At 48.2% G+C, this 13,677-nt stretch overlaps 1 protein-coding gene across 3 annotated transcripts in view; it reads left to right on the forward strand.

The window, feature by feature from the left end:
- The window catches only part of ZDHHC14 (zinc finger DHHC-type palmitoyltransferase 14), a 312,504-nt gene that overhangs the window by 263,918 nt on the left and 34,909 nt on the right, over nt 1–13,677 (forward strand). For 2 of the 3 annotated variants that reach the window (XM_023206071.2, XM_023206070.2), the window contains exon 5: nt 2,048–2,096. The exons of the other annotated variant lie outside the window; for it this stretch is intronic. In XM_023206071.2, the coding sequence (XP_023061839.1) occupies nt 2,048–2,096 (49 nt within the window). The remainder of the gene's footprint in view (nt 1–2,047; nt 2,097–13,677) is intronic. 3 annotated transcript variants of the gene reach the window in all.

Raw genomic sequence — 13,677 nt, forward strand, 5'->3', positions numbered from 1 at the left:
TGCCCTTACACACCCACACACTCACACATGCCCTTACACACCCACACACTTATCCACACTCACATACCTTACCCACTCACACTAGCCACATTCACACTCATATACTCACCAATAAGCTCACACATGCATACCCTTACACACACCCTTACACACCCACATTCACACACATACTCATACCCTTACAGCCACTCACACACCCTTACACACCCACTCATACCCTTACACACCCACACCCACATACCCTTACACACCCATACTCACACACACCCCCTTATACACCCACACTCACACTCTAGCCATACCCACACTCATATATACTCACCAGTACGCTCACACACTCTTGCACTCACACGCTGTTATGCTCACCCACACTGTTGCGCACACACATGCTCACACACACTCTCACGGTGAAATCTGCACGTGCCACCGCACTCAGGTTGTGATGTGTATTTCACTTTCAGCTTCTCTAAGGTTTTACTCACCCTGGCTCTACCAAACTGGATTTTACTATTGTCTATGCTTAAATATTGCAAAACTGCATCTCTTCTTCTACACAAAAGTATTAAGAGTTTACCTGCCTGTAAGTTATTGGACTATTCTGGGCAAAAGAAAATAAAACTTTTCCTTTTCCCTTGTTCGACACCCCGTCCTCAGTGACCCCCACGATACGACCCCACCACCCTATCTGGCTTGGCATGTGATGCTTTGGGAAGGGCACGGGGTTTACATGGCTCCTGTTACCCCCTAAGCCTCAGAAAACATTGGCACAGGCAGAGAGGAGAACTGTCATCTGAGTCTCTCTGTGGGACCCTGGGCTCTTAGAGAAAGGACTGGACAGGGAGTGGCGGGTGAGATTTCTGTGGCCTCCAAGATTCCTGGGAAGGCCAAGTCTGGATTTCCTTGGAGAGGAAGGAGGGTTTAGGCAAGCCACATAATTAGGTTGCAGTAGAGAAAGAGAAATCATTTCTTTTGGTCCCTCATCTGCCTCAGGGCTGCGTTTCCTCCACGTGGCCGCACAGGCACTTGCATCTGTGCCCTTCGGGGCTGGCAGAGATGGAGGAGGAAGCCTTAAGCACCGTCTCTCCTGATGAGCGCTCCACGCAGCTCCTCTCCACAGCCTCTTCCACCCCCTGTGTCCCACTACTCAGACACATGGGCTGTGGGCACAGAGGGAAAGGGACCTTGGGAAGAACAAGCCACTCTTCACCCTCCCAGATGGTCACCCATAGTGGGGCACATGGGGACGCAGTGGCCACTCACCCCCTACCACTAAGTCCCACAGTGCAGCTGCGCCCGTGGTCAGATGCCACAGGGACACCATAGCACCCGTCTGTTGTGTCATTTCCTTGCTGCACGAGAGCCGGATGGTGTCCCCAGAGGCTCATTGGCTTCCCACAGCACAGAGGGACCTGGCACTGCTACCCCAAGATGGGATTGTTAAAACTACCTCTTTTTTTATTTTTCAAAGTATGATGTCAATGCATAAAATAAAAATTGCTTTCTGTCAGATGCTTCTTTATTCAAGCCCCTAAAGAAATGTTTTCTTGCCTAAGACAGCTCATATTAAAATGTCTAAAACCCAAAAGAAGTCTAATAAATTTCAGCTTTATGACTTTGTTTACTCTGGGTGTAGAAAAAGAAGTCTTTTATATGTAGCCTAGTTTCCAGAACTTCCAGGGTCAAAAGTTAACAAATTTGGGGAAAACAGAAGAGAAAAGATAGCATGCAGTATTCTGTTTTCCTATTAAAATGAGGAAAACAAAGGAGTCATCAGAACTGTAATTTATGGGAAAGTGTGCAGACATCCATCTGCTTTTATTGAAAAAATACCCTGCAGATGTTGGGCCTAATTATGAATCCTCCCTTTTCTTGGTGAAAAACTTCAGTGGCATCTCAATCTCTGATCAGTAAACTGGGTGTCGTAGCACTTACAAAACAGAATTATTTCATTGCTCTTTAGCCATCTATTATTTTTATGTAGATGAGAGCTCATTCAGCACGAAGGCTGTTTATGTCTGAATACTAAATGTTGGTTTCATTCCCACAGGTTCACAGCAAACAGGATTCCTAAATGCCCTTAAGGACAGTCCTGCAAGATATCCTTTGTGATGGTTCTGTTTTCACCATGCTAATGTGTTGAGTATCTGGCTGACCTTCTATGCGCACACCTCCTCATCTTCTGCCCTGGCCTTGCTTCTCATGTATCTTATTCCAAAGAACTCCCCCAGATTCACTGGCAGGAGCACTAGCTCGTGAATACTTCCATCCCCGAGTGACTCAGCCTGTTTAATTTGAGGGCTTAGAAGCCAAGTATGAATTCTTACCCACCCCCAGAAATCAGGATGGATTTGTGTTCAGTCAGGTTGGTTTGGGGAGAAGTAGGGCTGGGAGCTGCAACTGATCTCATTTTGATTGGCAGGTGGTCCACACAGAACATGTGGGGATGCCCACATGTGGGTTGCGTCCTGGTATGCGGTCACCAAGTGAGAGTCTTCAGACCCTTCTGTATTGATTCTGTTGGGGTTACAGTTTACCATTCGGATCACTATATTATTTCCAGGAGCAGAGCACCCTTTTATAACCCTGAATAGATTGAAGATGGTCAGTCTCGAGTCGTTTGGATTAATGAGGATGGTTTCCCATCCTCCCAAGCATAAATATGGAGATGCACCATAGTATTTTGAATCTTGAAAGAAAAGTGTGTGCCCATTAAGCGCTTGAATGAGGTCCCATCCCTTCCAGGGGCCCCAGGCTTTATACAGATGGGACCCCCTGACCTGGCTCGTCAGGGACTCAGTTCTCTTTCTTCCTCATATCATCAGGTAGACTGGACTTGAACTTCTCATTACTCTTCAGAGTAATTTTCGTCTTTAGGTAGGGAATTCTTCATTTTTGTTTGTTTTGTTTTGTTTTGTTTTGTTTGAGACCAAGTCTCACCCCATCACCCACTCAGGCTGGAGTGCAGTGACACGATCTCGGCTCACTACAACCTCGACCTCCCAAGGTATGTGCCACCGTGCCTGGCTAATTTTTGTATTTTTAGTAGAGACAGGGTTTCACCATGTTGGCCAGGCTGGTTTCAAACTGCTAACTTCAAGTGATCTGCCCACCTGGGCCTCCCCAAGTGCCGGGATTACAGGCATCAACCACCACGCCCAAGGAGGTAGAGAATTCTTAAAGAGCGAAGAACTTTAATATGACTTATATATGTATCATGTTCTTCTGAAAGTCAACCTGCCATGTCCCTGAGAACTGGTATGTGTGTTTGAACAAGAGAGATATTTCAATAGATCTAAAAACAAATGTGGTCCTATATATATATACATACACACATATATATTTCCTTAATAGACAGTATCTCTTTTTCCAGTACCTCTGTGTTTGTGGGCAGCATAGGATGATGGTTACAGGTCCACATTCTATTGTAACTAATACTTTTTAAACTCAGATCGGTATTGTGGATGGGGCCTGGGACATAAGGAAGGTGTACAAAGGAGACTTGGAGAATAAATTGAACAGATAGGTTCTGTCTTCTGTTAATGATTTGGGAAGAAGTTGACTGAAAGGAAAGGTGACCCAGGGAATGAATGAAATCTTCAAAACCTGTGCTATTAGGATCAGGTTCAGCAAGAAATGTCCTCCTCCGTTCCTCTGCCCAATTCTACCAGGGGCAACATCCCCCCACTGTCACCTCTCTGTGCCCTTCTGTTTTCAGGGAACATTGCTTCCACAACGCTCATAGCCAAGTTGCCTCTCCCTTCCTAAAGAAAAGGCTTGCCTGAGTCTTACAAGGAACCATTTGTGTCATGAAAGCATGCTGGTCACATTAAGTTTTATAAATGTGCCTCAGAACTGGCACTGGGGCCCGGGCTGTCAGCTGGAAGTTTTTCTGAAGCCTCACATATGTGGCAGCTTCAGCCAACTCCCCGCAATTCTGTCCTGGCACCTGTGCCTCCCTGAGACCCTGTGCGTGTGCAGGAGGCCTGGTGCAGGTTTCAGACACAAACATCCGTGACGGGAGTGCCTCTCGGCTGGGAGGGGGAAGCACTTCCTCGCTGCTGAGAAAGGCCGACCTCAAAGCCTGGTCATTCCAGCTGCCTTGTGTCCGGCCTGCTGGTGACCTTCTGCTCCATGCGTGTTCCCTGGCCACCACCCTTCAGATGGAGAGTGGAGGGGCTGTGTGTGGAGTGGCCTTGTTGCTGCCTGGTCCTTTTTTTTCCCCCCTCCCCGAAACGGAGTCTCACTCTGTCGCCCAGGCTGGAGTGCAGTGGCATAATCTCGGCTCACTGCAACCTCTGCCTCCTGGGTTCAAGCGATTCTCCTGCCTCAGCCTCCTGAGTAGCTGGGATTACAGGCACCCACCACCACGCCCAGCTAATTTTTGTATTTTAAGTAGAGATGGGGTTTCACCATGTTGGTCAGGCTGGTCTTGAACTCCTGACCTCGTGATCCACCTGCCTCAGCCTCCCAAAGTGTTGGGATTACAGGCGTGAGCCACTGCGCCTGGCCACTGCCTGGTCTTTATCAGAGCTCCTGACAGACCTCCCAAAAGTCATGCATCTTACCCTATCAAGACCCCAGAAGGGCTCTCATTAGAGACCAAGTAGACAGTCCTGGACTGGGGTCAAATCTTTAATACCTGCTCCATGGCAATTAATTATGAGGTCCAGAGTCATTTCTTAACCCTTTTGTGTCTCAATTTTTTGACCCACAGTAGTCAGCCACTATGTACTTGACAATGGTATGCTGACAAAGTCAGTTATTCGGGAAATACAGGGAAGACCCTGCTTCAAAGCACGGCTTCCAGGTGTGGCCAAAGGGATTTCAAAGAGACTCTGCCAGAATCTTCTTTGAGAGCGCACATCTGCACACTGCATGGTGTGGCTGGGCTGACAGTTTGCAGAACCAGGAACATGGCATCCCCTGTAGGGGCACAGACTACTGCTGCTGTTAGGAAGCAAGCGTGGCAGTAGCGTGCTGGCCATGCCGGGAGCCCACAGTGGGAAGGAGTGCGGGAAGGGAAGGGAGGAAGAGTGATGCTCTTACTTATTCAGGCCAGAGCAAACTTTATTTTCCCTTAAAAGTCATTCTCAAATGGAGGTAAAGAGTTTTCCCTATTGGCCCAGTTTTTGAAAACACATAAAAGTCTCAGCTGCTGCCTTTCCAAATAGTGTTTCCTCATCTGGGTGCTGACTCTTTCCTCCCACAGCCAGACGCTCCTTTGCAGGAGTTCCCGGCACCTCCTCCACACTCAGGGGCTGGGCAGCCACAGCCTGCTGATTGCACTCAGGTCCTTAAGCACCTGGACGCGGTCCGCACCTGCACCTCCAGCCAAGGCCTTCCAAAGTGTCAGCCAGGGCGTAGAGCCCGAAAGCAACACACATCCCTCATCACACAGGTCACTTGATGGTTTTAAATACACACACACACACACAGTGCTGTCTATCCTTAGATATGTATGTGTATGTATTTTTAAGCCCTCATATATACATGTGTATATAGCTATAGATGCACACACACATATCTAGGATTATATAAGGATATGTAAGTGTGTGTGTGCATGCATCTTTATCTGTATGTCTGTCAATAAGTTCAGATGTGGACAGACATGTCCTCCCCAGAGTCCAGGTTGGAAATGCTTGCGGGATGCCCTGAAGGCCCTTCCTGGCCCACACCACTCGCAGGGAGGCTGCCCATCCTTACTTCCCTCCTGCTGATTTGCTCCCTGCTTGGTCTTGTGGCACCTCCATTATGGACCCGAGGTCCTGCTGGGCTCCTGCCTGGAAAAAGGAGACTTAACTCTAAACCCAAACTATCCCAGGGCAGCCAACAAAAAGACCCTGACAAAACCCATTCCTCCGGGAGAAAAGCGGGGGCTAAAAGCAAGGTCCAGGAAGAACCACAAAGCTGTTCCTAGCACGGGAGAAGTGAGCAGTGCAGGCAGCACCCCAGCCTGGGTCTCCTTAATCCTTTCTGGAAGCAGGAATGAATTTCAGGAATATCAGACACACACCCACACTGCAAAGCAAGGTGCTGGGTGCTTTAACGTGCAAAGCACAGAGACATTTCTTCTGTGTGCCACTGACGCCCCTCCCCTCATCAACGCTGTGGTTGTCTAAAAGTCCTGTGTTCCGACAGGGTGCTTTCTGTTTGAAATACGTGCTTTGGAGAAGAGTTCCTCCTTCAGTGGGTTTATTAAGAAGTATTACACAGACGATTTTTTCCTAAGTTTGTGTTCTGGAAAAATAAGCATGCATTGGGTGCTGCTGGCTTGCCATGTGTTTCTGAAAAAACATTAGTTCTGCTTATTAGAGAACCAGGTGCTGAGTAGGGCTGGATCCCATCAGCACACCTGTTGGTATTTTTGGTGCCTGCCTTTCTGTGGACGCCTGCGGCTTTGGAGGTGGCATGGGGATGCCGGCGGGAGCTTACGTAGTATAGCCCTGCAGCTCCTGAGGAAGAGTGTGCCAACCTCAGGGGCCACTCAGGAGTCTAGACTGCAGAAGCCTCAGATCACCGTGACTGGGAGCGCTAGAAAGGAAGATGGGTCCTGCTTGTCAGTGTGGTGGGGGATTCTAGCATTAGAGAAATGCTAAACTCAAGACCTCCCAACCCCTTCCACTGCCGAGATCCTGAGAACTTGAGAGTGTCTGTTGGGATGGCTGGTTTATGATGGATGAGTTTGATCTGGGGCACGCTCATAAAAGCTGTCCTTTGATTGATAGCAGAACTGCCCACAATTCATCCTCTCCAGACCTGTACTCAATCCAGAGCAAGAATCTGTAAAGTCCCAAGTTTTTAAAACTGAAGGAAGTTTCCCAGCTGACTTGCCTGAGCACAGCACTGGAGTCTAGCGGAACCTTTGCAAGTGACCTCTGCAGCGTTTTCTCGGGCAAGACAATAACTTGTATTTTCACATTTTCAATGACCTCATATCTAATCTCCTGACCGTGCAATAAAAATATTTTGATGAGAAATAAGGGCACAGGCAAAGGTTTCTCACAGCGGATTTACTCTGCAAAATATCCAACTAAAAACAATGTCATCGAGGAAGTGAAAGAGATTAGAAACAAAAATGGCTAATAGACAACCATCCGAGACACCCTGGCAGAAACATCAGTGTCAATGATGGAAACATTGATACACTGAAGGCTCTTCATCAGGCCCACATAAAACCCAGCAGAACTTTAGGAGAAAGGAATCGAGTAGCTTCTCCTGTAAGTAAGCCCGGACTGGGTGGTACCTAGTGCCAGAGTGTGGGCAGCCCAGGAGGAGAGGGAGATGGAGGCAGGGGAGTAGAAGAGGCCCTCGATGGCTGTGACAGAATGCCTGACTCATTTTCAGGTGCTTAGCAGGCCCCTTCCCAGTCTGCACCGTCAGCCCTCCCAGGGATGAGGGATAGGGCAGGGTGCCCGCTGCTGGGATGCAGCTTTGGAGGGTGCACTTCTGGCTCAGAGTCCATAGTCGGTTCTCCCTCCCTCCCTCCTCCTCCTCCTTCCTTTCCACCTCCCGTTGCCTGTACCAAACTCCATTTCCTACCCCTCTTTGTATCAGAGCAGCAGAGGCAGTGGGGAGGGGCCTCTCAGGGCCTGTGGCAGTGGGGTAGCTGCCCCGTACCATGGGACAAGAGCCTTCCCCAGGGACACAGACAAATGGAGAGACTTCTCAAAAAAAAAAAAAAAAAAAGGGACTGGTCCCTCTGTCCACACAGCCAGGCATGTTCAAACAAAGGAGATCCACTCAGCAACTATTTCCTGTAAAAATCATTCTACTCAACAGCCACCATGGGCAAAACCTGCCAGGTCACAAGGTCGAGAACTGGGCCCTGGAAGCATGAGGGTACGGAGATGGAGCAAGCACACAAATGCACTGGCTTGCCCTCTTCTGCCGGCATCTGCTGCTGCCCAGATCTGGGTTCTCGCTAGGATTCCCTATGCAGAATAAGGCTTGGGGGCCATGAAAAAGACAGCCTGTGCTTGGGGTGGGGCATCCTGCAGGGACATCAGGAGAGGTGGTGGCAGGGGCCACCGAGCAGGGCTGTGGGAGATGGGTGGGTTCTAGTGGGGGACATGGAAGGAGAGGTCTCAGGCAGCTCCCACAGGCTGAGCAAGGCCCAGAGGATGGTGCCAGGGGCTATCAGGAAGGGGCAGCCCATCTGCAGGACCACATCTGGCATCCTGGTGGTGTGCCCACTCGCTCCACATTGGGCAGGGTGCCCACTGGGGCTGGGCATCAAAAGGAGGCAGGGCTGCCCATCAGCATGTGGTCGGCCCTACATCGTGTGAGCACACAGGTGCACTTACACACCCAAGCGTGTGACGGAAAACTAAGAGGGGCTGTGATAGCTGAACTCCTATGGCATGGGGGCAGGTGTGACAGTGTTGAAGACTAAGGGGGTGGGGTCCCTTCATCCCCTGCATGCTGGCAGGTGAATGACATCATCAGAGCTGGGTTGTGATGCTTGTTTTAAATAACTTTTTTTCTTTTTTTGTTGTTGTTGAGATGGAGTCTCGCTCTTTTGCCCAGGCTGGAGTGCAGTGGCAAGATCTCAGCTCACTGCAACCTCCACCTCCCAGGCGCAAGCTATTCTGCTGCCTCTGCCTCCCAACCCCTCCTGTAACTGGGATTACAGGCACTCGCTACCAAGCCCGGCTAATTTTTTATATTTTTAGTAGAGACGGGGTTTCACCATGTTGGCCAGGCTGGCCTCAAATTCCTGACCTCAAGTGATCCACCCACCTCGGCTTCCCAAAGTGCTGGGATTACAGGCATGAGCCACTGCGCCCGGCAAGAACATTTATCTTGCGTCAGAGGACACAACAGAGTAGAACAGATGTTTGCAGAGGAAAGGCCCCCGTGGGTGAAATCGGTGGCAGAGGGACAGCTCAGTAGGGAGAAGCAGGGCAATGGGATCTGTGCCTGGGGAGGGGTGAGGGCGGAGGAGTAGGAGCATTCTGGCAAGAATGCCTGGGGGAAAGGGTTGCACTGGAAGAGGGATACAGCTAGTGCTAGTTTGGGGAGCAGTGGTGAGTTCTAAGATATGTTTACAAAAAGAACCTAAAAGATAACACGCATGAGTCTCCCCATTGGCCTAGAGTGACCTGAAGGTCCTCTCTTGCATGAAATATGGAAGGAGGGAAAAATCAGCTGCTTGTCCATGAGAATGTCGCAGCCTCATAGGAAATGTTACCCGCCAGGTGCCTGTTGGGGAAGCCACATGGTGATCCCGCCTTGGCTTCTCCGATTTGTGGAGGCCAGAGCCCTCAGAAACACATGCTGGGGAGCCAAGGGGAAGCCCTGCCTGTCAACAATCATTTCAATGTAACGTAGCATTAACATCCAATTAAAGGGATTACAACCATTCTTAATCATGACTTATTGTTCAGCTCTCTCAAAATGTGGAGGGTTTTCTGTGGTTGGTAAATCAAATGTTGATTGATTCTCCGTCTGCAGAGGCTGTGACAGAAAGCATTTTCATCCCCAAGTTGCATTCACTGGACATTTACCCATCTGAAAAGCACAGTGGCCTAATACTTATCGTCTGTTTTAATGAGATTTGGTAGGAGGATCCAGGTTGGCCCACAGAAAGGACACCACAGTGGGAAAATCACTAAGGCAGCACAGGTCTTTTCTAACTTATCCATCCTGATACCTGCTGATCCTCAGAGGGAACCCAGAAAGTAGGTAGGACAGGTGTCCTTAGGCTGCTTCCAGCTGCAGCTGTGCTGAGAAGTTAATGACTTGCTTAGGGGTGTCTGGAGCTGGAGCCCAGTTCTCCCAACTACCACCCCTCCCTCCCGCCAGGAGACTGAGATGCTTCCTGCTGCCCCTAACCAGCCCGACTGAGGGAGGGTCAGGAGGAAAAAGCATCAGATTGTGTCTCATAAGATCATAAGGTGGGAAGGAGGTTGTTTGTTTTTTCAAATCACCCAAGTCCTACAAGAATATATTCTCATTGTAAAAAATCCCCAATGAAGGCCAGGCGCGGTGGCTCATGCCTGTAATCCCAGCACTTTGGGAGGCCGAGGCGGGCAGATCACAAGGTCAAGAGATCAAGACCATCCTGGCTAACATGGTGAAACCCCATCTTTACTAAAACTACAAAAACTTAGCCGGGTGTGGTGGTGGGCGCCTGTAGTCCCAGCTACTCAGGAGGCTGAGGCAGGAGAATGGCATGAACCCGGGAGGCAGAGCTTGCAGTGACCTGAGATTGGGCCACTGCACTCCAGCCTGGGCAACAGAGCAAGACTCCATCTCAAAAAAAAAAAAAAAAAAAAAAAAATCCCCAGTGGTCCAGAAATACAAGAATGAAAATAAAGTGTTTCTCTTGACCCTTCCTCCATTCTGCTGTAGGAACCCTTGCCAGCTTTGATGTGTCCTTCCAGATGGTCTCTGAGTTTGAATACATCCGTGTGCATCATATACATATGCTGATATGGGGGTGGGAGGACTTGCACCTAAAAAGAGCCCTTCTTTTTGCACGGTTCCACAATTTGATTTTTTAAAATATTTCCTGGAGATGTTTCCATGATGATACATAGATCTACCTCATTTTTTAAACTATTTCATAGAATTCCACAGTGTAGATGAACTATAGTTTAATCTTCTGTTGATGGATTAGATTTCTTTTTTTTTTTTTTTTTTTTTTTTTGAGACGGAGTCTCGCTCTGTCACCCAGGCTGGAGTACAGTGGCGCGATCTGGGCTCACTGCAAGCTCCGCCTCCCGGATTTACGCCATTCTCCTGCCTCAGCCTCCTGAGTAACTGGGACTGTAGGCACCCGCCACATCGCCCGGCTAGTTTTTTCGTATTTTTTTAGTAGAGACGGGGTTTCACCGTGTTAGCCAGGATGGTCTCCATCTCCTGACCTCGTGATCTGCCCATCTCGGCCTCCCAAAGTGCTGGGATTACAGGCTTGAGCCACCGCGCCCGGCCGGATTAGATTTCTTAATTATTTTTACTGTTCAAGAAATGAAGTAGTGCATTTTCTTCTGTGTATCTCTATGTGCACACGTTACTGTGTCTCTAGGATTGACACTGGATGTGCCATCTCTGAGTTGAAGGGAAGCACATTTAAATGTCAATGGGGATGCCAAATGCTCCTCTTAAGAGACTGGACCAGTCTGAGCTCCTGTGTCCCCACACGTTTATGGCACTGGCTGTGAACAGTCTTGTCATTTTGGCCAATTTGATGAAAAGAAAAAAAAATTACATTGTTTTAGTTTCTGTTTTCTGGATAATAGATTGTACCTCTTTTTATGTTCAGGGGCCTTTTTCTTTTCTTATCACAATGTATGCCAGTACATGTCCATGTATCAATTGGGTTATTTGTTCTTTTTCTATGAACATGTAGGGTTTCTTTATGTTTCTCAATAATAATAATAATAATCTCTTAAGTATCCTTTGCCAATCTCCAAATCCAACATTTACCTTTTAACTTTACTTTTTTACACAAAAGTGTTTATTAATGAACACAATCTGTCAATCTCATACTACATGGCTCCTTGGTTTGTGTCTTATATCCTCGTCCCAAAGTTACATGAATGTTTCCTTAATTTTCCTCGAATACCTTTATATTGTGTTTCTTATATTTGGTGCAGTAATTTATCTATCAGATAATTTTGTGGATGTGGTGCAAGCTGAAGTTCTAGCTTTATTTTTTCTAAATGTTTAATGAAGTGTCCCAACACCACTTACTGTTTTACTGTTCTATTCCAGCAGGTCTCAAACTTTTTGGTGTCAAGACTCCTTTACACATTGAAAAATTATTGGCCGGGCGCGGTGGCTCAAGCCTGTAATCCCAGCACTTTGGGAGGCCAAGACGGGCGGATCATGAGGTCAGGAGATCGAGACCATCCTGGCTAACACGGTGAAACCCCGTCTCTACTAAAAATACAAAAACTAGCCGGGCGAGGTGGTGGGCGCCTGTAGTCCCAGCTACTCGGGAGGCTGAGGCAGGAGAATGGCGTGAACCCAGAGGCGGAGCTTGCAGTGAGCTGAGATCCAGCCACTGCACTCCAGTCCGGGCGACAGAGCGAGACTCTGCCTCAAAAAAAAAAAATAAAAATAAAAATAAAAAAAATAAAAAATAAAAAAAAGAAAGAAAAATTATTAAGGACCCCCAAAGAGCTTTTGTTTGTGCATGTTTTGGAGAGAGAGAGAGAGAGTTATTTATCATGTTGGAAATTACAACTCAAAAAATTTTAAAATACAAGAATGCACACGCCCACATCGTATTTGAATGAGAGCAAGGACATCATCTCCTCGGCCATTCTGGAATCCGGGAAATTCCGGATGTGTAACATATGTGGTCCCATGATCTCTCACCTTTTGTGATCCTCCAAATACTGATGCAGTATTTGGAAGCTGGTCCTTCCCTGCCCTGTCCTGTCCCCTAGTGCAGGGCTAGGTACATAGAAGGACATAGAGCCTGCACTTCTGGGATTAGGCAGGAACTTGAGAGAAGGGTCTCTGCAGAGCAGTGCTTGTCAGAGTTTTTCAATTCCATAAACATTTAGTGAGTACTGCAGTGTGCAACCTCTTAGGCTAGGGCTGTGGGGAATTTAAAGCCATCTTTCTGGCCACAACGGAGACAAACTCTCTTAGCAGGGGTTGTGGGGGAGACAGAGGCGCAGCGGTAGCTGCTATGATTTGAAACCCATCCTCGATGCAGTAAACGAAGTCCCAGCTGCTTATGAAATCGGCTTCCAGTAGAGTTGGGTTGTTTCCTCTTCTTTCTCTTTCTAAAGACAGTAAATGGGTTTTGATACCTTTAAAAGAAATTTCTATTTCTTGATCTTATATGGCATAGATGTTTTCAGCATATAGCCAGTGGGCCAGTAAGGAATGTGTGTCTGTGTATTTGTGTCGGAGTCTGAGAGTGGATGTGAAAGGGAACAAACCATGTAAGCTGCCACAGGTTTACAAATCCCGGAGAAGCAGGAGGTTGGGGTAGGTCTAGGGCCACCCGTCTCTTGGCAAGAATTAGGAAAGGGACCAGCCCAAGACTCTTCTGTCATCCCAGCAGAGTAGACTTCCAGCATTCAAGTCCTAGCTCTGCTATTTCTCAAGCAAATTACTTCATTGCTTTCTGCCTTGGTTTCCCTGTCTGTTAAGGGGGAGTCACACTTCTCCCTGGGTCACTCTGAGGTTTAAGCGGAACAGGACCTGACACATCCCAGTGATGCCAGCCATTGTTAGGAATGATGATGCTGATGGTTCCTCGAGACCTCCTGCATCAGCTGGGTCCCAGGGTGTGGGTAGTGCCAGCAGGCTGCATCTTGCATCTTGCATCCTGCTTTGGATTCATGTCATTTTGACACAGCTGCAAGCTGACAGTGGAACTGCATTCCATAATTTACAAACTGTGTCGAAAGCACATGAGATATTAATAGAAAAGCTAGCCGGGCTCGGTGGCTCACACCTGTAATTCCAGCACTTTGAGAGGCAGGGGTGGGAGGATCACCTGAGGTCGGAAGTTCAAGACCAGCCTGGCCAACATGGTGAAACCCCGTCTGTACTAGAAATACAAAAATTAGCCAGGCGTGGTGGTGGGCACCTGTAGTCCCAGCTACTCAGGAGGCTGAGGCAGCAGAATCACTTGAACCTGAGAGGTAGAGGTTGCAGTGAGCTGAGATTGTGCCACTGCACTCCAGCCTGGGCAACAAAAGCGAAACT

This window comes from Piliocolobus tephrosceles, chromosome 5 (genome assembly GCF_002776525.5).
Source record: "Piliocolobus tephrosceles isolate RC106 chromosome 5, ASM277652v3, whole genome shotgun sequence".
Classification (NCBI taxonomy): Eukaryota; Metazoa; Chordata; class Mammalia; order Primates; family Cercopithecidae; genus Piliocolobus; species Piliocolobus tephrosceles.